This window comes from Argopecten irradians, chromosome 7 (genome assembly GCF_041381155.1).
Source record: "Argopecten irradians isolate NY chromosome 7, Ai_NY, whole genome shotgun sequence".
In the NCBI taxonomy this organism is placed as follows: Eukaryota; Metazoa; Mollusca; class Bivalvia; order Pectinida; family Pectinidae; genus Argopecten; species Argopecten irradians.
In genome coordinates, this window is record NC_091140.1 from 25554805 (window position 1) to 25580037 (window position 25233).

Sequence of the window (25233 nt, forward strand, 5' to 3'; positions counted from 1 at the left end):
TACACCAAAAGAATTGAATAAGCTACACTATTACTGTATGACTATGAAGTTGGATGTTTCATGGCCTCTGCAAATCTTCAAATAAAGACTCTGAGGGCCTGTGATTGGTCAGTTCATTTCTCCTGAAATGCCTTCTTAAGTTTCACTATGACATAGTCTAAGGATGGATATAACAACAGTTGTAGTAACCCCTTGAATATCAAGGACCCTTGTATAAAGGAATATATTTTCTGGTTACAAGATACAAAGTCTTGCTTCATAACAAAAAGAACTCCAAACTCGTTTAAAATTGATATTTTTTAATAAAGTTGTATTATTATGTATTTACATTTGTATTGACAACGATAATGGATTAATATGTGTCATGGTGCAGTCTGTCCTATTGCCAGGGTAGAACTGCTGTATATCTTACATTGTATAATATGTTACCAACAGTTTTTGTCCGCAGACAGAAGGACTGCCGGACAGACGTGTCGGGTCATCCTAAGGCTTTCTTTGGTATGGGGAGAACGCCCCTCACAAGTAACATTTATATGACCAATGAATAGGCAAGCACCATCTTACAGCAAGAATCAATAAGTCATTATCAATGGAATCTCAAAAACCAAACACGATCATGCGTAAAAATTTCTTTACAGTTTGACAATAACACTGTTCTCCTAGTAATAAAAGAGTTGTACCATTTACACAGCTAAACAGGAATAAAAGTAAATTGTACTGTTATGGTCTTTTTGGTTATTTTAAAACAATTTCTTCTTTGGAGGTTTAAAATGATAACTTACAGATAAAAGTTCAAGAAATAAAAAAAAAAGTGTTCAAAATATAATATACCTTTCAGGACTCATTAAAGGCAGTTGACCAAATGTTCTGTTTAATGTGCAAACTAGTAAGTTTTTGTTAACTAAAGTCTGATAGACAACTAAATGTACTTTAAAATAGACAAGTTTATCCTTTGTTTTCTGTACATGTATATTTTTGAGATAGTAAATTTATCCTATCAAAATCTTAACTGCCTGTCTTGAAAAATAATGGAAAAATGAATTTCAATTTTGTAATTTTAGAATGAAGAAATATTTACTTTTGTTAGAATAATCTAATACAAATGTGATTTTTTTTCCTGAATACAAGTATAAAGTACTTTTCTGTCATGATACTGGTCTAACGGAAGATGCAAGCCCCTTATTCCTTTTCCTTAAAATTCACCATCTATATTAAAAGCATAACGAAATAATTGGAAAAACAAAATGTTCTTTAATTCATAAACCACATATATCAAGATAAGAATAAGAGGAAAATGTGATTTTTACTCGAGGATAATTTATTATAAATTAATGATTGAATCTTGACTATAATGCCATATTGTTTATGATTAATGATCGAGTTTTGGCAAGCTGTGGTATCCTATTCTGTACAGACACAACATCTACATGGTAAAGATATAATGTACAAACTTCATCGAATGAAAATCCATTGTGTTTCAGAAAAAATCTACACTTAACCTTAATTATATAAATGAAGTAAACAGATGTATGAAACAGAATGTACACGATCTTTAACCAAACAAAATGATAAACTGTGTGATATGTAAAATAATTTCTTGAGATCTAAGCAGGAATTTTGAGCTAAAACACACAAACACCACTATCCTCTGTCACTTGAATATCTGTAAAATGTTTTCAAAGAACAACATGATACATGTCTCATAAAACTTTTCATGAATTATATTCCTTAGGTTGATCTTACATATTTTATTTGATATCACATTTTAGCACTTTTGCTGGTGTAAATATTGCACTAGAAAGTTAATATAAGGTTTCACTAATATGAAAACTGCAATTTGTGCTAAGATTTGATAAATCTAATGTTTGCATATATTTGATTATTAACTTGCTTCTAAAACAAGTCCAGTACATTAAAAGAACATCATCAAACATTTGACAGGTAAAGCATTGTTCTCTAGGATACTAAATCAATTAACGCAGACTCTGATGGGTTTACCATAAAAATGAATATTAATACATGCCATTTTTGTATTTGTGTATCAAAGAGTTATCTGCCCTTGTTGGTAGGAATTGATTGTGAAGTCATGTGTTTGCAAAAGTAAAATCATATTTTCAGAGAAAAAAGATGTGGATTTCACACACAAAATAATGACATCTCAATGGATACCTAACTACCAAGGGTGGTAGCTATATAGCTCTATGATATACAACAACAGAATAGTTTATTCCATTTGATTTACTAAAACCACTATTTCTATCATACTGTAAAGCAAATCACTAAATATAACCTACAAAGGCAACATTTTATTTCAGAGATGTTTTTCAACCTTTATCAAATGATTTGCTGACTTAAATTAAAGAAATCAAATTCATTGAACCATTCTGTGAGTTGTCTCTTTAAGTTGTAAAGGATAATAAATTATTAAACTTTCAAATGATTAATTGCTAAAATTAGTCTACACTAACATACACATATGATTAATGACTAATTATCTAAAACATTCTTAAATACAGAATATACATATTGCACTTTGGAAACATACAGTTTAGATAATTTGTAAGTTGTTGTCACTTCAACACAAAATCTGTCAATATCACACATCAGCAGGATAAAAGTTTTCTATGATAATGACACCAATCACTCACCAATTTATAATATGGCAGCATGATATGTCCATATGCATCTTTTCTTAAAGAAAATTTTTACTAAAAAAAACACCTTTATTTTCTAGAGAGAGATTCTCTTGACAGAGATCTTGATGTTCAGATTTTTTTTTACCAAAATAATATGCATTTAGCTCTTCTGAAGATGTAATTATTGCCATATAATCTTTGTTGCCATGGAAAATAAAAGTACAGCTGAATAGTTTATCATACAGTGTAGAGTGGCAGATTTTATTGATCTACATTTGGTTATATTCAGTAATTAATAAAGAATAAATATGTATCTATATATATAGGCCTATATCAAACACTGTATCATCATAACCACATATACTCCTCATATTATAAGCTGCGAAAGCTGACTTTTAACAAACTCTTACAGTGTCTACAACATATCACTCACCAACCCTATAGTTTAGAATTACAACTGGCATCCAAACTTTAATCCAACTGAATTTCTAATATCACCATAGATACTGATTATCCATTCATAAACATGTTTACAAAACTTGTCATGTGTTCTTCATATCAACCAATGTGGAATGATGTCACAGGCAAGCAATAGCTAGCTATCTTGAGACACTGATGTTGTTAATACTTACACTATAGCTGTTGATAAACAATATATTGGATATTCTGCCAATAATTAAAGAGCAGCATTGTTTGTTTTAAAATTGTTACTGCATCAGTAAAACAAATAATGATGGTTATTTTCTCTTAAATTTGATCTAAATTGAATAAAAAATACTAAAATAAAATCAATCAAAATTTTTGCATGTCATGATCAATAATCACTCCTGTGTCTCCTAATTAGAGGATACATCACGGAAACTAAAAATATCTAAAACACTAAAAGCTGGCTCTAAATAATCAGGAACATTTGGAAATAAATGGCTGTAGTTGAATGTTACTTGCGGTAGTTTGGTCAAGTAAAATAATTATCTTTTCTATCAATGATAGAATGGCAAGGGAGGTAACCATGTCAATATCTATCTGTAAGATAAGTTATTCCTATTCATTTGAAATGCAATTCTTCACGCAATCTCAAGTGTGGAGGACAACACACCATTTGTTGTTCACCAGTATTAAAATGTCTGTAAACTTGCTGGTTTACTTTCTCCTCCTGGGAGATGCAGCCTTGGATATCAGGGGAGGTGAGCTGTAGTCCAAGGCAGGTAACTGGATGCTGTCAGCTACATCGGCATCAACTCACCTCCAAGTTTTGGAAACTTTTAACCATGTCCAGCACCTTGGACTGTCTTTTGTCGCTGCACTTTTCCACCACTGGTTTGTCACGAAGAAGAACCTTCTGTAAAAACAACCAAAATTATTGTAGTGTAATTTGCTAGCCATGATTAATCAAGTCTCTCCTTCTCTCTCTTTCTTTTCTTTCTTTCCTTTTTATGATTTTATTCATCAAAGTTTTCATAACTTAAAAGAGCTTTTTTCATTAACATTGTTTGGCTTATAAATTTGTTGATTTGTTTTCTGTAGTTTGTTGTTTAAAATTCTCATAAGGTATATAGTACACAAATCAACTGTTTTGTAATTGTGACCTTTGTATGTTGTTTCAAACTATTGTTTTTCAAACACCAAGTAAATGTCTTCTAAAAAAATAACAGGAAATGTTTACCATTAATTTATTGATTTGATATGAAATATTAAATCTGAACTTACAAAAAATATTCATTTGAGCATTAAAGATAAGGTTCGATCAAGGGGAAAGCGGCTACATGACGTCATAAAATGAGTAGTTGTTTGCAAATAAAAATGGGGCATGCATATATTTATATGTATGATAATCTGTTATTATGTGGGAGAAAAACATGTCTGGTAATGTGATATGATCCTTAATTAATTCAACCTCCAAGGATTCTGTCCTCTCAAAATTCCTTCTCTTCTCTTCGAATTGTCATCCTACAGACCAAATTATAAATGTTTTCCTTCAACAAACTCCCTAAATGCGGTTGCAACTTATGATTTATTTGACACACAAACAGGTAAACAAAATTACGCACATAACATGCAAATTCACAACAAAATACATGTACAGAGAAAAAGGAGCAAGTATGTGACTGGATCAAGAAGGATAACTCAAACTCATTTACATCCCAATGGTAATTCCTACACAAGGGAGATAACTCTTCTGGATCTGACATGGCAGAGATGAAAACACACTGACTAAAATATGAATGAAAACCTGGGGCAAGCTTGTAATGAGATACATATTCCATTTTTACATTCATCAGCTTGGATGCATCTCAATTTTTTTTATCAGCCTGGATGCATGTTTTATTTCTGAAATTTTATGTGAAAACAAATTTCATTCCAATCCTGAGAGTAGTAAAATCAGGGTATTAAAACAGGGATTTGGCAGCATGCTGCGCAGTATATAGGTTACTTACATGTCCTAGGGCTATTCTCCTGCAGCAATTGAAATTAATTAATCTTTTAACCTACTGTAGTTAAATGTTCGGAAACTTTGACATAATTATCAAATCCTTTCTCGTTGCCTTACATAGATTGTGTATTTGCACAAAGTGACTCTAGTTTTTTAAACTTTGTCTTTTTACAACTTTAGCAGATTTTGTCAACTGGTTTTTAGTAGTGTATTTTTTTTTAATTGAACCCCAAACTAACAGCTAGAACAATATATGTGCAAGGTGTGAACTATTGACATTGAACAGCCATTTCATTAGACAAACTGCAAGCAAAACATAAAAGTGGTCAAATCAGCCAAAAGCAGCCTGACTGAAGCAAATTCTGCAAAAATTTCCATAACACTAGCAAAGGTGTTGGCAGCATATCTATCCACTTACTGGTCTTGAATAATGAACAGTCTGGGCAAGGACAACATGTGTATTCCTGACATTATTATGCAATTAATCAAATTAATTAAAGTCTCTGATAGTTTTCCTGTTGTGAATTAAGTTATTTACAAAAAACAGATAACAATAACATATAGCCATTTAATTACTCACCTCTTCTAAGGCCTTTGAGGGTTTCTTTGGGGGAACAGGTCTCTCTGTTTTCTTTTCTATGATTTCTATTTTGATTTGTGGTTCTTTTTCCTTCTTCTTGGCCAGATTCGCCTTCCAGGCTGGTACAGAGGATGAGGAAGACGTAGAAGGTTGACTACCACCACCGCCAGTTGTAGAACTCTTGGCCTCAAACTTTGATCTGTTTGACAATGTCCTTTGAACTGGCTCACTTTCTTTCTTTGTATCTGGGGCTTTTTTGTTTCCGTTAATTTTTTCCTTTTCTTCCTTGCTCGCAACGCCTGAGGATGATTTCACACTACCCCTGTTAAACGAGGCACTCTCAGATTTATCTTTGTCTTTTAAGCTCCGTACTAAAGATGGCCCCTCCTTGTTTGCACTAGAAGTATTTGAACTATCTGTAGTTACTGGTTTGACACCCACTGAAGCATTTGCCTTTGTACCAACAGCTGATTGTCCTGATGCAGGTTTTGTACCTGCTGATGACGGTACAGTGGTCGGTTTAGCCCCTGCAGATGAAGGAGTAGGTTTTGTCCCTAGTGACTGTCCTACTGAAGGTTTGGCCCCTATTGATTGTACTAGGGTTGGTTTAGTCCCTACTGACTGTCCAGAAGGTTTGGCCCCTACAGAGGGTGCAGGTTTAGCCCCTAGAGATGATTGTAAAGGAGTTGTCTTGGCCCCTCCTAATGATGACAGAGGGTTAACTTTAGCCCCAACAGGTGGAGAACTTTCCTTCTTCACAGGTGGAGAATTTTCCTTCTTATCAGCTTCCCTTTCCTCCTTTTCTGCATCAGCTTGTTTTCGTCTGGCTAAAGCAAACCATAATGGTTCGGTAGCATTACCTGTGTCTTTCCGAGATTGACGTTTTGGCTCTGATTTTTTAGACAGAGCTGATGATAATGTATCTGCTTTACCCTCCACGGATTCCTCTTTCACACTTTGGCTTAAATTACTGCTAGCTGCAGCATTCTCTTTCATTTTCTTATCTAAAAACTCCTGCGAAACTGGCTGTACAGGTAAAGTTTTACTCCGCGACTGTCTCTTCAGCCTGTAGTCCTCGCGGGGTGAAGCTAGTTTGTTAGATAGAGATTTACTCTTCTCATGTACAGAGGGCGGTGTACTGTCTTTACTAGACACCTCAGCCTTTACCGGTTCAGCTTTGGTATCTGTTACATTTGGTTTTGGCTGTACATTTTTGTTTGGTTCCTCTGAAACTGTATTCAAATGTGGAGCTTTACCACTGTCTGAAGACGATGTCTTCCTTAAAGGCTCTTTCTTTAACACATAAGTTATCCCCCCTGTGGAGGGGGCAGCACCTGTAGGTGATGTCTTTTTGCCATCAGATGGCAGCACAGATGGTGTAACCTCATTGGAGTCCTTTTTCACTTCTAAGAAATCCTCCTCTGAGAATTCCTCATTTGTTCTCTCCTTTCTAACAGACAATCGTTTGTTGAAAGCCTTTGCGAGCTCGTCTCCACTTGGAGGAAGCTGAGGAGGTTCAACTAGACTTTTTGGACGAGGCCTGGTGCGGAGTTTGACCGCCCCAAGAGCCACTGGGCTGACCGGTAGACCAGGCATTTTATCCTTATCAGCCTCTGTCACACTCTTTCGTTTACTAGGACTACCAGTGTCTACCTCCAGGGACGGACTGACAGTTTCAGTATCAGCATTGGATTTATCTTTACTGGCACCTGCAAACAAGCCACAGACTATGATCAGCCAAATGGTTGAAAATAAACCTAAACTTACCATCTTTATAATGTCACTTTTACATTAGAATGGTAAGAGTTTTTATTTCACTTAACCCATCATCATCTTTATGGAACTACATATATAGATTGCATACAATTTTGTCATTTTATTCATGATTTCTAAAAATATAACTTCAACAAATACAATCAGATGTTATCTTCTCACAATGTATGCATGGTTATTATTTAAAGATGCTCCACCGCCGACAAATGGTATTTTTTCACTATCAAAAACAGGATCAGACGATTTAGTATTTTTCTTCAGTTACAGAATTACTTACTTTACACCATTACCACCATGGAAAAGTTTGAGATTTTCATTATATTTTAAGTTAAAAATACAAAAAATAATTAATTGCATCCCGAAAATATTCCGTGGCACTATATCCTATATAGAATGAAGTACTGATTGCCCATGCACCAAAGGCAAAATATTTTTTTTTTCATTATTTTTTGTGTTAATTAGACATATATATACATGATTAAACAACAGTTATTATTCAAATGATGAACATCATTTATACTCTGTCAGCAGTGGAGCATCTTTAACAACATTGTTTATTTCTCATCATATCAACAAATTTCCACTCAAGAAAGTCAATGAACTCAAACATTTCATTTTCACAGGCCAAGAGACCATTTTCTAATATCGTCTGGAGAAGCCAGGAGACCATTTTTTATAGATTACTTTGAGATATACCTACCAATCTGGATACTTGTTTTATTGTCCTTGACGGAGATCACCGGTTCCACCTCAGTAGGTATGGTACCCTCAGTATCAGCAGTTCTTGCCTTGGCCTCAACATCTGGGGTTTTCACCCCCTCCTTGGTAGATACTACAGGCTTGACATCGTCCAGAGGTTTTGGTGTTGATACTGGTGACGGTATTTCTTTGGGCGGAGACTCTTCCTTCAGCAGTGGCAAGGAAGCTGCTCCTCCCGAAGGTCTCTGTTGACAATTGGAAGAACAAAATAAAAGCTTTTTTAAATTAGGTCAAGAATCAAAGGGATAAAATATTTGATGAGGCAAAAATATTTGGAGTTAACATAAGCACTCAAAACAGTAATTGTAATAAATCAATGAACAAGATTTGGCAAAAATCATTTCTAAGTTGTCTTCAAAAACTTTTTATACAAAATGTCAAATAATCTACCAGTATCTGTCTTCATTTGTAACTTCCTAATTATGTGATAATTCAATATTCGGAAACAAAAGTGAAAAAAAGAAATTGATATTCTATATCCATGAGTTTGGTGAGATAAGATGGCTTCGCATGAGATGGAAGAAACAGAAGCTATCCATAAACACACATCAGTTATCTGATCTAAACGGGAGATTTAATGTTCTCATCTGTCTGTTGGTCATTGACTGTGTGTGAGAGATGTAACCTAGTTATATCATTCTACAGTCAATCTCATTCTCAAGGCTAAAGCTTCATTTCAAACAGTAATAGGAATCTGGAATACTTATAACCATAATAATACACAGACCTTTTAATGATTCAGCGTGAAGATCAAAGATTTTAATTCTCCTCCAATATACTGTTAGTAAATGAAATGTTCTCCACATACATAAATTCTAGAATCTGACATCTTTGGTGTTACAAACTGACTTTATTTGATTGGAATTTTTTGTAAATAACAATGTGTATCTAATATATGTGGAAACATGCAAGCTCAAAATCAATCCTTATCTGAAGTAACTTCTCTACAATGAAACATAAAAATACTTGTATTTGGCCTAGAGGATCAATGTGTATATAATATGTGTGACTAAAATTGGAATGTATATAGAAATGTATATAGGAATGTATATAGAAATGTATATAGGAATGTATATAGGAATGTATACATGCAGAAATGGAAATTACAGTGCCATCATGTACAATAACATATCGTAGAAATTTACTTAAGGAAATAGTCACACAGAACTTTAAAAACCAATTAAGTATCTAAATAGTAGACAGGTCATCAACAATCAAATTTTTGGTATACAACTATCCAGCTTAATTAATTTTACAATAAGATTATTTCCCCCTGGTTTCTGTACAGAACAATCACGCTACATTTCACAATAAGATCACCTCCCCTTGATTTGAATGTAAACCTATCCAGCTATACTTTATCACAAGATTATTTCCAACTCATTTGTCTACAGAAACATTCAATAACATCTTTCGCTAGCTTGAATACTGAACTCTCCAGCTGCAAGGTTATTTCCCCTTGTTTAGTGAAGAGATCTATCTAGCTAAAGTTTAATTACCATAAAGTTATCTCCTCTAGTTTCTGTACAAAACTTCATGTATTACTAAATCTATATACAAGATTACCCCTACTCACTATATCCCTTCAAACAAAAGGGTTCTCTATGCCTTCAGATGAATAATTCCCCATTCCAGAGATAGCTAATTAAATGATCAGGTCTTAACATACCTATATCAATTCATAATTTTTCCTATCTATCCTAAATACTCCACCCAATCCAAGACAAATGAGCCTAGTTACAGGAGATGGAGAAAGACTTACTGTTCTTGCACGCTGACTAGAGGCCCGACGCTGCCTCGGTTTAATAGAGATCTTGTGTTTAGCAGCTTCACTGTCCAGGACCTGAGTATCCAACTTGACAACATTTAAATCCACATCCATTTTGGCACCTGAAAGAAATGAAATACCTTTATCACTATTGAATGGTTTACCTATCAGTACACCTGTGAATCATAATTAAGACACAATATGTGTTTGTCTATGTACTGTTATATTGATAGATGAAAGGTATCCATATTGACAATTACGTCAACACAAATTTGCTTCACAGAGATTCTTCAAACAACATGGAAGGACATTAAAGATATATGTACTATCAATACATATCAAAAGAATGATCAAATTCAAATAAATCAATGGACAGATGATTGAAAATCGATGACTGCGTCTGACCGGTGATAGTTACCTTGTAATATACACCTGGATAATGACTGATACACAGGGATATTATTGATCAGTTCTCACAATATAAATGTCACCAGGTGAAAAATAAGAAGATTCCTTACATATCAAATCCCTGTACAATAGCTCCTGATTACCTGCATAAACAGTGACTTCTAAATATAGTCAACAGAAAGTTACCTGTGTGTATGACATAAAAATTATGTAGTGTTTAAGCCTTAATATGGTGAGTAAAGTGTGCCTATTTAGATTTTTAAACCCAAGTAATTGAACATGTCAGGTGAAGTCAAACTAAAGTGTCAGAACACAAGTTACAAAGTCACTCACCTGTGACTTCTAATTCAATCTAGGTTTAATACCCAGTAAATCTACAATTACGGTAGTCTGTTCGTGACCTACAATTTAGGTTAAATCTGCAATGTTTTTACCATCAATTAACGCTCCAAAACTTCAAAAGAAACAGATTTCTATTAAAACCCCACCCAAAACCATATTTATTGACAAAGAACAAATGGTTCATGACAAAATAAAACTATTTGATAATTATGTCGGCCAAACTATATTAAAATATTTTTGCATGGGTTTTATAGGGTGTGTATTCAAATGAAAAAAGATTAAGTTTATCCCATTCAGATGTCTGATGTATAACATAATGTTACTACTATCAACTAATAATTTAAATTGGTGTCAGTCCTTTATTTGGTTGGTAAAATAAAGTTTACAACATTGTATCACAAACCTGACACACACGTCTTATATGACCTATAGAATACTACCCTTTGCTAAGTGTCCTACGACAGAGCCACATTGAGGACCTATCACATATCTTTTGAATTCTCCTGCATTAATGGCCCTGTTCAAGTTTGTACTCTTGAGATCCCATGGTTGTTACATAATAACTATTTCTTTGTTTATTAACTAGGACCTCTGGTTTAGCTGCTAGGATGGATACCCCTGGTTTAGCTAGCTGCTAGGACGAGTACCCCTAATTTAGCTAGCTGCTAGGATGAGTATCCCTTTTGTAGCTAGCTGCTAGGATGATTACCCCTTGTGTAACAAGCTGCTAGGACAAGTTCTCCTGGTTTAGCTAGCTGCTAGGACGAGTACCCCTGGTTTAGCTAGCTGCTAGGATGAGTTCCCTTGGTTTAGCTAGCTGCTAGGACGAGTACCCCTGATTATGCTGGTTCGGTTTCTCCATCTAACCTAAATTTGAGTCTCACCAGTGACCCTAGCCTTGAGGAACGTCAACATCCAATTTTAGAGTCTATTTAAAATAAGTGCATGATTATATCAGCCTAATCTGAGCAAAACATACAGAAATAGTGACTGGTGTTTTTCCTTCAAAATCCTAATGCATGTTCAACTTGTTTTTACACAATTTAAAGACTTTAGACTAAAAGTTGAGTCACACGCCTCAAGGTAATTCCTGCCAGGGCACATACACTATTTATGAAGCCTGTTTTATTAAAACAAAAAGATTACAATGGTATTGATTAGGATGAGGTGAGAAGACACTTGGGACTTTTCCCTCACCTCCATCAGATCTTGATTAACAGTGAAGTTTACATCACACAGACTGTAATCACCAGTAATCTTCCCCAGTAAAACCGTCCCAACAGACAAACATACTGCAGATCTTTTTCCTGTGCTAAGTCGCCGGTGAAACGGCTCCAAATTTAGACATTAATGATAAACACCACATCGAATCTGACTTTCTTAGTGTCTGTGGGCCTCTGGACCAATATACTTGCTGACCCTGTTTTCTCATTATTGTAGGAAGTCCCTGAATACAGCAATATTAGAATTATAAATATGACTTCTAACTCAATAATTCAATAAAAGGATTAACCTGATGTTTCTAAAATTTCTCTCCTGGACAAGGAAGTTTTATTCACCGAGAGAAGATAAAAAAACTGCATTTTTGAAAGTAAAAGTAAACAGTAGAATGTTTGATACAGGTTGTAGTGTAAATATAAATGGCCAAAACATCCTTTCATTAAAAGCATGTGGGACAGACTTAGATGTAAATAATCAGCACCATTAGGACAGACAAACAGCACCATTACCATAACATTGCCAACACTTCCTGGAACCTCACAGATAGGGGTGGTCCTGTGTCAAATTTCAATCTATCTAGCAACACAGACTCGAGCAAATAAAAATGAATAAAAACTTTTTTTTTCTACTTTTCCTTTGAAATTGTTCATAAACCTAGGTATCCTGACCACATAAGGAAATGACATGAGTCAAAGTTAAGCATCATTAAATGGTTTTAGAAGTTGAATGACTGACCATCTTTTAGGGAATTTCAACTTTTAAAAATCTAACTGATTCTTACACAGAAACCTTATCTTAGACATGCCTTATCCCTGGTATACCCAGTACATTCCAGGCTGATCCGGACCCAGCTCTGTACAGGAAACCTTATCTTGGACATGCTTGATCCCTGGTTTACATTTCAACCGAGAACGTACAGGAAACCTTATCTTGGACATGCCTGATCTCCAATACACATTCCAAATCACACCTCACAATCAGGCAACAAATCTCTGCACGTATTGATCATATGTCACAAACACTCCATTTAAAATTGTAATCAGATTCCAGCCATTATCCGCACTATATGTCCTATGGGAAACATCACACATTCCAGTGACTTCCGATAGTTTATAGTCCTTGTGGTGATGTCTAAAGGAAACTGCTCAATACAGAAACTTACTGATAGTATCTACGACGTTCCATTTTTTCTGACAAAAAATAGTCTAGGGATTTCTTGAAAATTTTAGGTCAGTTGAAAGAAATGATATCTGATTGCTGTAGCTGAATGTGTAATCTATTGGATTTTTAACGATCAATACAATTAAAGTGAACAGTCGGGCAAGGATGGCTTAAGTCTGTAAAAATGGTGTGAATGTATCCAGTATAATTTCTTATGAAATGGAAAAATAAAATCTCTCGCCAAAATCTGTCTGAATATGAAGAAATTAATTTAAAGTATAGGAATCGTAAAACGTCCTCCCGGCTGACTATGTCCGTGGTTACATTTACACGCAGCCTCGCTTTCAATGCTTTCAACTTTCCTTTACTTTAATGGTCAGAACTAGGAAACGTAAGCAGAACTTGGCCGTCATATTAATATATGAGAACTTTTGGAAGGCCAATGAATGCATTTAGACTGGTTTTCTTTGCCCGACTATTCACTTTAAGCCAGTCGATTAAGACCTCCCAAGGGATCAAGAACAAGAGTCCCACAGGACCTGTATCATTCACTGACTTCTTTCGTGATTATCACAAAAACTCCTACAATTGTTATCTACCCACCACATATAAGGGTCACTTCAGACTTGATACATAATCCATTTACAGCTACATACAATATACAAATGTTCACCCAAAAATTCTGCTACATTTGTCAATTGTTTCATCTTTTGGTTTCTTATTGATATGTGTAATGACACCTAGAATATATCTGAGGGTCACTTCGGACTCCTTACTCCATCAGAGTCCACAGGCACATGACCACACATTATCCTGTGTTGATGATCAAGCTAATTCATAGTGATCCATGACAAATGCTAAATATAACAGCTAGAATACTTTGACCTGATTCCCTCTGTACAGGTTCCTGGGTTAAGGTAGATTTTAATTTAGTCAGTGATCATTACAACTTTGACCTGATTCCTTCGGTACAGATTCCTGGGTTAAGGTAGATTTTAATTTAGTCAGTCTATATCATTACAACTTTGACCTGATTCCTGTGGTACAGATTCCTGGGTTAAGGTAGATTTTAATTTTGTCAGTATTTTAATGATTTATTTTAATTTTGTCAGTATATCATTACACACCTGTAACACCTCATACTAAACTCATCCTCTATACAAGTACTAATAGCCAGGTCAGATAATTAAATGGTCATTTAGCAGTAACTCTGGCTGACCCCTGTGACATGTTTAATGGTCTGAATGAACATTTATCACGTTTCTGTATATAGAGCATTGTTAGTTTAATGATGAAAAAAAAATTCTGGCCCCAGTTTCATCCATATTCCATCACTTAAGGAAATCTCTCCAAATTAGATATCCCCTGGAACCATTTCTTGGCTTAATTGTAAAAGCAATTAAATATCTATAATGGTTTTCTGTGGGAAGTTTGAAGATAAGGAAGTTCCTTCCAATCCTACCACCATAACCAGTATAGTAGTGGTATTAGTGTGTTAAACCTATAACTACAGGTCTCCAGGAATACACCTCCAATAATCAACCCATAAAACGGATATAAGTAGGAAACAGGCAGGAAACATCCAGACTTCCCTGGCTCGGGGAAGGTGACACAGGGTTACCATGGCAACAGGATGCTGTTCATCATAGTAACAATGAAGATGTGTACTTACAGCCAATCAAATGGTAACAGACCCAGTTACACATCCTCTAATTAAAACTTACCAGGAGAATGAGCAGTCTTCTGTGGTGTACTACCTCCTACCGAGTCCTGCCATTTAGTGTTAAAAAGGACATCCTGAAAAACACCAAAATATCTGTCCTATATATTGTATACATGGATATATTTGTGGGGGATTAATATTTCGATTTCTATGTGTAAACATTTCTCGAAGTCATTAATTTTTCGATAAATATGGCCTTTTGCAAAATAGTTTCATTTAGACAAAAAACCTTTCACGATGGGAAAAATTTTGCACTAAAAAGTAATTTGGGTAATTAGTGTAAATTTCCACATTTACAGTACAACAAATCATGGAATCTAACCAAATGATATAAACAGTTAAATATGCATTAGCAGCCACCTCTGTAAAAAGACCACCTGCTTAAATAAGAACATTTTCTCAGGGTCCCAATTGACCAATTGGCCCTGTGTATAAAGACCTCTTGCCTATAAAGAAAGTTTTTACTATGACCTTCGGGTAGTCATTATAGACAGGTTTGACTGTATATAGTACAATTTTGTAATTTCTCTTTTTAAGCTATAATCATCCAGTCATAATGACCTTTAGGCGTATATATGGACACCACCATATCACATCTGTGTCTTAGAAGTTCTCTCAAAACTTTGACAGACTACCCGGGACATTTGAGTGTATTTAGCTACCCAATGTTCCAGTCAACGCATACATCACTCACATCTATAAGTAAATTGGTGCAAAACCATTTATTTTCTAGTCATGGGAATTCATGGTGCATTTTAGAAATCAAAACATTTTTTAAACTCTGTCTAAATCCTCACAAATACCAGGACCTCTACATTTTTTTACCTCTAGAAAGTCTTTAAACTCCCATACTTCTACTGAATCAAGACTTAAATGGGCGGAGGTAATTAAACGTATATGACAAGTAAAAACTCGAAAATTACATCACAAAATCTCAACCCTGACATCTGCTTTAAATAAGGCTTTCCTGCCTCTCCGAACTAAGACCTATCTTTGACTCAAGTCTTATGCTGTTGCCAGTTATAAATTTGATAGTTTTTAAGATCAAAGAGACAAGAAATGGTTGAGATTTGAAATTTTAACACTCAGAGGCTTGATCTTATATAATACACAGTTTATATAAACATCGTTATAAAATCACAATAAAATAACTAGAAACATCTTTATTGGTGTGGTTTTTAGAAGAAGTCAGTAATTATAGAAATAGTGTGCTGATAACTGTAATAAAAACAACCTGTAATCTGGGTCACAGACCTGGATAGTATCCGTGGTAATAAAAACCTGATGGGAATATTGAATTACTTACTGATGTCAGAATGAGCATTGGGTGATGAAAAGCTTTTTGATTGAGACACATCTGATACACATTTTCAATTTTGGTATTAAATCATTTTTTTATCTTGTACAGGCTACTGAATCTGCTTGGTTCATCTACTCCCAAAACCTAACCCAGTCCCCCCAACTCTAGTGAAGTTCTACAGAATACTGGGATACAAAACATCGCCTCTGGAGCACCACACCTCTGACCTACAGTAAAACTTAACTTCCTTATCACCCATTATCTGTTTATTTTAGCAAAATGTGGCCTCCCTCCTTCTTATTCTAGCCATAATAACTCTTTGAATTAAAGTTACAACCCTCCTTCAGATTTATAGCAATGCATGCAAAAATGGCGATATATCTCTAGTCCAGAATAATAACATTAACTTGCCAAATTTGTTTCTATACATTTCAGTGTCATTGCTATGGAAAAAACATTTCAACTCTAAAATCAGGATTAGGATGGTAAGGCACAATGAAACTGGATGGTATTCAATTGGTTAGCTTTAGAATTATAATCAATTTACACCTGTAAATCTTATCACTATCTGTTAATCAACAAACTAATACCACAACATGGTCAAAGGAATACATGCAAAACTTATTCAAGACAGGGCATTGGTTAAATGTATCCCTCCCTCCTTTTATGAGTGGCCCCAAGGTCATAAAAACTCATAGATTAAAGGGAAATTGACAAAAATAAGCACATAAATAATTCAATAACTAGAGGGCAAATTAGGAATTATTCCATAGATGTAGAGTACATAGAATCAATTTGTTTTCAGAAAAACACTAACCTCAGTAGGGTCTGCTGCCAAAGTCCGCGAGTCTTGACTTCCAGGTTTTCCTTCAACAGGTGGCGGCTGGAAAACACAAAGAATGTAAATGTTTAATCAACGAGGATTACAGATAAATGGGGTTTGATTCGAGTAGGACCTGTCAGGATAATGGAAACACCACTTCCAAGGCCTACTTATATAACAGACAGTTAATCTGGTAAACATACACAAACACACAGAACACTGACAATGTAGCAGCTAATCTTCTGTCAATGGGTACGATATAGCTACTGCCCGTAAATCACATCCATTGGTAAAACATTTGACCACTTTCTGTTAAGTCATCTCATATGACGTGCACGTCTAGGTGATTTAAGCTGTTTACCATATCCACCCTGTTTGGTATCCCTGTTATACAATACATGGAGTAAAGAAATCCAACTGGAAGATATTCCTCGGAGATTACAGTAGAAATCTGTCACATTTAATATCTGGTCGACATCAAAGTCAGGTTTTTCCCCATATTACAGTCAAAGATGCCAAAATGAGCTTTTACACATCAGAATATTAAATGTTGTATCGATTGAAGTGATCAAGGTTTCCCAGGACAGAATCAATGTCACACCATCGTATTTTCAAACTAAAATGATATTTTTTTCTGTCTCCAGGCTGCAGAGAATCTAATATTTACAAGGCTGGCCTAGCTGCTATACATGTAAACAAGTGTGTCACGGCTTGATACACTTGCCAATCAATTGCACACTGTAGCCTCCTTGATTCCTGACACTACTCAAGTACCACTAGGGTTGACTCATCTGTGATGGGGATCAGCTCTACAAGTGGTTCTGTACAACACCAGTTGGTATGTTACAGAGGAACTTATCAACCAAAAGATCCTTATTAACCTTGTAATATTGCTACCCAGGCTATGTTCCTCCTTGGTCCTATCTCAGCCCTGCTTCACAGGGTACCTGTAAACACTGGTGCAATACACAACATGTTTTGTAGAATTTATCAAGGTGAGTCCACAGTACCAGTACCATGAGCTATGGTAGGAAATTATCAAAGTAATGAGTCCATGAGAGAAACGTACCAGGTAAGTCCAGGTCTATTATAATAATTACTCATACAGTATACCCTATACACCATGCACTAGTTCTGATCAAAACACAAATGTATGACATTATTGTTTGATATACCATGTAGATATATGTTTGATTACACCTGAAGGTCGTGACTTACCTGTACAGGTACAGACAATTACTGATTAGGAACAATTACAACTGATATAAGTTTTCACCTGTAAGTATAGAGTGATCAGTGACCTGACCATATATGGTCATAAACCTGTTAACTTTTCGCCATACACAGTAGTAGGCCGACTGTGGGTATGTGTATACATATATTGTGTATTGACTTAAGCTGTAAGGCTGCCAAAACATCAAATTATCATCAGATATATCCTTACTGTACATAGATATTTCTCACCTTAAGAGAATCAACCTTTTAACAACTAGACACTACTTATGGTATGATTTTGGCAATGTTATAATAAATTGATGATCAGAAGAATAGGAAACTCAATTGGCACCAATCAGACTTAAGACTCTGGGGTATAACTTCCTTTAACACCTGAAGACTCCAAATATAACTTCCTTTTAACACTGTAACATATAACTAACAAAATCATTAGGCCCGACACCCCTACATGAAGGACCATTATTTCTTACTGACCTTTGACTACCAGGACTGACAGCACTGTTAGTTTAACCACTTATCCATGAATCAGGAACACTATATAATAATTATTATACTGTTAAATACAAATGTTCCTGAAGAAGCCACATATATATCTATAGCCAATACACATTGATCAATCATCAGAACACAGGAGTGATTGTTTCTGCTGACCTACTGGTGCCCTGGACATTGGTCACTTGTCCTGATTATGACCCATTAAGATGACTATAAGGTAGGTGTACCTGGAGCCCTGTCCAGTAATAATGACCTATGACTGTAATGAAGACCTTTGATTAGATACAGACCAACCCTCCACACAAGGTCCCCTCTGTTTATACCTATTGGATGTCCACAATGGTAGAACTGTTCACAACCAATTACTGCTCCTTAAACCACAGAATACCTAGGGAGGCGATACCAGTATCAAATAACATAGGGATAACCTCTCAGCTCCAATTTTCTCCTGAACAGTTGATGTCCAATGGGAAATGCAGATCACCGGGACATTACATGAATCGCTCTTCCCATTAAGTGGGCTGACCAACTGGACATATCAGTATTTAGGTACACTCGATTAGCCTTGCATTAGGTCTAGCATATGGTCAATAGTAACTAATTATAAGTTACACACAAAGTCAATTATCTGTTGTAAACAACTTGTTGTGAGCATCCACTGGTCACACACTCCCTTATATAGTGAATACCTATTCAATCTAATACATTGTAGTTCACTTAATACCATCAATAGGTCTGTACCTATGAGAATACAAAGTGATAAATGCGTGATATTTATAAGAGGACTAAGATACCTTTGTTACATGACAATCCTTAGACAGGTAAAAACTAGGACACCTGTGTGTGATATAGTCCTCATCAACACCCAAATAATCACCAACATCTCGACAGTTTATTGTAACTCTAGCTAAGTGTAGGTAGATATAGGGACAAAACAATTTGTGTTACATATGTAACGACTGCCATTACACCACAAACATCAAAGTGCTGCTGTTCTGACTAATGTTATATGGCCTCTATATACCGGTATTGTTGACCACCAGAAACATATCCTGGTCAGATAAACTGACCACAATGAATCTGTACCTATTAGATTTTTATTACTTCAGGTACCTGTAGGTCTAGATTAGATGTGGGTTGTGTAATACCATTCCTCCCTACCAATGTAAATAGGCATAACACAATCCCTCAACTGTGTACCTACATTTCAGTACATTAAGGTTGGGATGTTCAACAATTTGTACAACTGAAAAATTGAATATTTTCTTAAATCTGAAACAATATTACAAATTAATGTTCTTCAAAAACATTTTGCAACATTAAGATTATATACAATGATTTGATTTTTTATAACAGCTTTATACTGGTAACTATGGTAAATGTATCACTACCACAAGACAATGCAAAGACAATGCATGTACTTACAGGAAAACCTTTCTGTACTTATCTCTGCTATTGTCCAGCACAATTCACAACACAACACCCTCTATGTGTATCCAATACATATAAAATGTAGGCTGATTATATTCTTCTTACAAGTGTGGACAAAATGGAATATTCCTAGAAGACATTCAGAAAAATTCTTCATCAAGCAGATAAAGAATAATTGCCGATCCAGAGAAAGTTATTTGCTCACTTAGATATTCACAAACTGTTGATAAGACTTTACATCCACAAATGTCGAATGTCAATACTGTAAATATGTACACTGCAGTAGTAACCAGAGTAAGATATATCCACTAGGACATGCGATAAAAACTTTATAAACTGCCGATAAGGATTCAGTACATCAACACTGCCAGTCCATCAGATTACATCTGTACTGCAGCGCAGATAGAATTCACTATACAGTGTAGGAATTCACACAGTATTATATATACACACGGTAGGACATAATACTGTCAGGGTATCAGTCTGTCAGGTAAATGTACGATACATGGTGCACATGTATATAACCTTATGGACATACAGAGGTCAGACAGGTAACAAGGGACAGTGATTACAGGTAAGTATATGGTGACAGAAGTGACCTTATAGTTACTAGTACCAGTACAATATCAGTCATAATCTATAGGTATACTACAGTCATGCTCTCTCTATAGAGGCCCAGTCCCGATCGATTCCATATGATTCCTTCAATTTTCACTTTGATTTCCATGTCCTTTATCGCCATTCCTGATGTCAAATTTAATTATTTTATCCCGATCAAATATTGATCCTATACTATAAAGTATAGGGAATCTTTTCTCATTAACCAATCTTAGCAAATAATTGTTTTTTTGTTGTATGAGCAGGTCTTTCAAGATTTTTTTTTTCATTTCTTTTTTTCTCTCTTTTCTACTCTTTTTTTTTTTTTTTTTTTTTTATTTCACATTTTTGGACAATTAGGCCATTCCAATTTGATTTCTTGTTCTTCGGATTTTGGGATTTTAAAATAGGAGCAAGTGAGCAAATTTTTTTTAATTCTAAAAATATTTTGAAAGTGGAAAAAATTGGAGCGAGCGAATATTTTCACAATATTTTTTATTAGACTTTTATGTTTATTTCTTGACATAACAATTACTAGTAATAACCGAGTTTTTATGTTAAAATTTGAGTTTTGCTGTTTTCTTCAGTGTTTTCAACATTCATAACTGTTTCAAAGATGTAAAAACAAGGAAGTCTAATGATAAGGTATTTGAGCATCTATTGAACATATGCTATTACACAAAATGCTTTCAATGCATGATATACATGTATTTAAATTTTAAGACAAATCTTGACAATTTTAACAATAAATAGCAATGATTAATACTTAAAAGAAAATAGTCAAGAAAGTTTTTAACTTCTTGTCAATAATTTCAATAATTAATTTGCTGTTGACAGAGCTATTAGCAAAAACCAACAAACTAATAGAAACCATCAGGGATTAGCATTACCTCACCTGACATGTACAGTCTTTCTTAGTTGTCACATAATATTGTATGGAACTGACTATTTTTGTTTAGCAAGTTTCTAACTTAGCTGCTCATACTTTGAATGAGATATTAATGCATATGTTTATAAATGTATAACTACAACAGTGTAAACAACAACATAATTCATTTTAATCACATTAATTCATTGTCTCTAAAAAGTACATTTTTAAAGAAATATATGGACAGTACGGCTCAAAAGTTTCACATGTATATCAGCATTCATATCATAAAAGAAATATTCTAAATTTATTATTTATGATTTTCTCATGAAACACTTTGAGTAAATCAAACGCAAACATTCAGGCAAATGTATGTTATATTGTCGTAGAAAGTAACACTAAAGTAACACTAAGTTTGGATCTCAGTAAAATGTGTAATTTACTACCGATGTTAATTTGACGGAATAGCAGACGAATCGTCACCTAGCTAGCTGTTACTAAGTCATGCAGTCAAAACATGTTTGCAAATGCAAACTATGTTGGCCACGTGTCAAAATTCACATTGACCAGGTCTTAAGATATAAGGCAACTGAGGTGTTAATTAATTAGCGATTGCCTTCAAATAATGGACATGCTTGATTACCGTTATTCGTTCGTACGTTGGCCAGTCAAATCACCTGTCATGGTCGCCATTTTTAAAGTGAGATCAAACGCAAAGTCTTTTAAAAGAGTTGCAGACATCGGAAAAACAGACTGAAATCGGGACACGTCCAATTGAAAAGTATGCGTCCCTCAGTCTCTACCTCCAAGTACCACTCTGTCTGCACATGGTGGCGGAAAAACTTGACATTTCTGTTGTTGTAAAGGTTTGCAAGACGCTTGCGGGTTTGAAGACACAATGTACGAATAATTCAAACATCTGAGTGACCAGGAAATGATGACTAGTAAAAATGAACCCTATGAAAATTTTCCCGGGTTCGTCAGATTCCTGGACAAAAAATGAGGAGCGGTTAAAAAATTATTTTATTTTTATTTCGTTTTTGGAAAATAGGAGCGGGAAATCCGACGAACGAGAAATCAAATTGGAATGGCCTTACATTCATACAATCCTTTTTTTCTCTCTCGTTTTTTTTTTTTTTTTTTTAATTTCACATTTTTGCACAAATACATTCATACATTCCTTTTTTACTCATTGTAAATTCTCAAATGTTTTTACATACTTACTAACAGAGTTGAATTAAAAACAAAAACTCACCCCAAAAATTTATCCTTATATATCAGTACATATACCTAACTGCTCCAAATGACCACTAATATCCAGAGACCTCACACCACCTTATGACTGTATCGATAGATTTCCATACTAATTCATGTTTCAGAAGATATGCCCACCACCGAGGCTTGGTATCTTGATAAATGTGGATAATTTGTCATATATATACATACGATACCATTTTCTTTTCTCAAATTGTCCGTATGATGAATGTATGATGAATGCGACGGCTAAAAGTTAAAACCACAATTAGTAGCCCTGCCCCCATACAGGACTCCTACAGGGGACGGCCACGCTAGAACGGCCAGACAACCATGATGGGAAGTCGTCTCCACCAAAAGGTGATGGATCTTTGTTATTGTCTATGATGTACTTTACCGAGCCAATAATTGGAAACATCACGTAAAAGTACACCCAACCAATCACCATACAGATGAGACATTGCGACAAAATTTAATTTCGAAGGAATCAATAAAACCATTTCTTCTTGTCTCTCAGGACAGGCTTTTAAAAACAATGGTTCTTTGGAATGAGAAAATTCAATAAAGTTCAGTACTATTTTTGAATTCTATTATCTTTTCTTTTATGCTGGTATTAGTTTCTCTATCATCTATATGTGTCACTTTTGGTGAGGTGGTCTCTGCATGGACATACATGTATTAGGAACAAAATAACTGCTTATGTTGAGTAATACACTTTAACAGACATCTTTCGTATTTGAGAAAAGTTATCGTGAATTAGACATGGACTTTGTGAGAGTTTTATTGAACGTCGACTATAAAACATATAGATCTGACATGGACCTTATCACTTATAGACAATATACAGACAGGGGATATGTCAGGGAGAATTTTTTTTTTATTTATTGTCATGACTTGATCATTACAAATGCCATAAAACATTTAGTCACCATGATACAGACCTACAAACAATTTGATCGATAGACCTTGTGAGTAGGAGCTCAGTACTCATTACCATGACAACCTGTAAACACTCACTGAGCAGCTCTCCATTCCTGGTACATGTATATCGACATAGCTTCAACTTTATTATTTTGTTTTTATTTTCACCTGCTAGACCTGTTTTTGAGTACGAGATTATATTCATTGATAAGCTCAAGTCCTTTACAACCTAGTAAATTGGCAAAGCTGAATTCAATTCTTTTTTATTATTATTATTTTGTTTTCAAAAAGACATATTTCTAACTAAGGCCAAGATGCTCCTGACTCGTGACTCTATATGAAAGTTGAGACATGACCAGAGTAAAGGAAAAGGACCTATGGATGATGGACATTGTTAAAATTAAACAATCTTCCCCTTCCCCAGGGGAGAGGGTATCAATAAGGTGAAGGAGGTATAAAAAAAACACCACAAAACATGTGATATGTCTACCACAATACACAAAGGACCACAGTGTCGATGTGTTTGACCTGGTAGAGAACAGTGGGACTATAAAGGAAAGATTAGGTGCTGTCACATTAAACAGTTGATTAGTGGTACACAGAAGCTCTAATCTTGTCTGACTCCAGGTCAGGGAGGCTGGGGGATCAATACTAGAACGCTTTACAGACTTTTACAGCAGGCCAGTTTAATTCATTACAGTAATCTCTGACCAGCCTGACTCATTCCTCCATCTGTTACTGTTGGTAAAATGCTGGGGAATAGGTGGGAAAACTACCAAACCTGGTTATAAAACTGACCATACATCTTCTTGTCCTATCATGTTCTTTGGCTTCTTCTTAAGGTTCATACATAGTAAGCTTTATCCCCAAATAATTCTGTCTACTGTATGTTGTGATGTTGTCAGATTTAATTCCCGCCTATTCTATACAGAAACTTGGATATGAAGCTGAATATACCGAGAACTAAAGAAGAAGCCAAATATGTTGGGATGACTATGCTTGAGCAAGAAGATAAAACTGACTTTGCAATCTCATGTCTGTATTCCCTTTCAGCTAACAATGCTTGCTTGCTGAAGATGAGAACTGACAGAACAAACCAATCTAAATTCTCCAGCTTCTATATAAGCCTGTCTTTATTGCTGGGGATTATCTTAATTGGAGAAAGTATTGACCTATTGACAGAGCAGCCTGCAGGTGGCTTTTCTTCCTTCTTGTTGAAGACTTCACATGTAACCTCTCACCTCTGACCTTACATAAACTTTTCTCATGGTTTTTTATCTTCACACATAGGTCATAATTTAATTAGGCTAACACAGATCTTGGACACATTTAACCTATCTGAGTCTGACATTTAACCTATTAAAGCAACCATCCATATATCTATAAACTTTGTAGGATTGATACAAAAACAAAGCCAAAGTCTCGAGTCAGAGCCAAAAATATCACAAATTGATTATTTCTTATTCTCTTTTCATCCGATTCTTTGCTAAAGCCATAAAAGACACA

At 35.0% G+C, this 25233-nt stretch overlaps 1 protein-coding gene across 15 annotated transcripts in view; it reads right to left on the reverse strand.

The window, feature by feature from the left end:
* Positions 1-282: 282 nt before the first annotated feature.
* Positions 283-25233, reverse strand: part of LOC138327962 (neurofilament heavy polypeptide-like) — a 78874-nt gene continuing 53923 nt past the window's right edge. For 13 of the 15 annotated variants that reach the window (XM_069274485.1, XM_069274484.1, XM_069274482.1 and 10 more), the window contains 6 exons: positions 16920-16985; positions 14804-14876; positions 9942-10069; positions 8121-8364; positions 5648-7356; positions 283-3975 (listed from right to left, as the gene is read on the reverse strand). In XM_069274485.1, the coding sequence (XP_069130586.1) occupies positions 3871-3975; positions 5648-7356; positions 8121-8364; positions 9942-10069; positions 14804-14876; positions 16920-16985 (2325 nt within the window). In that variant the 3' untranslated portion in view covers positions 283-3870. Of the gene's footprint in view, positions 3976-5071; positions 5091-5647; positions 7357-8120; positions 8365-9941; positions 10070-14803; positions 14877-16919; positions 16986-17286; positions 17734-25233 lie in introns of those variants that run through there. The other 2 variants (XM_069274483.1, XM_069274487.1) reach the window with 2 other exon arrangements.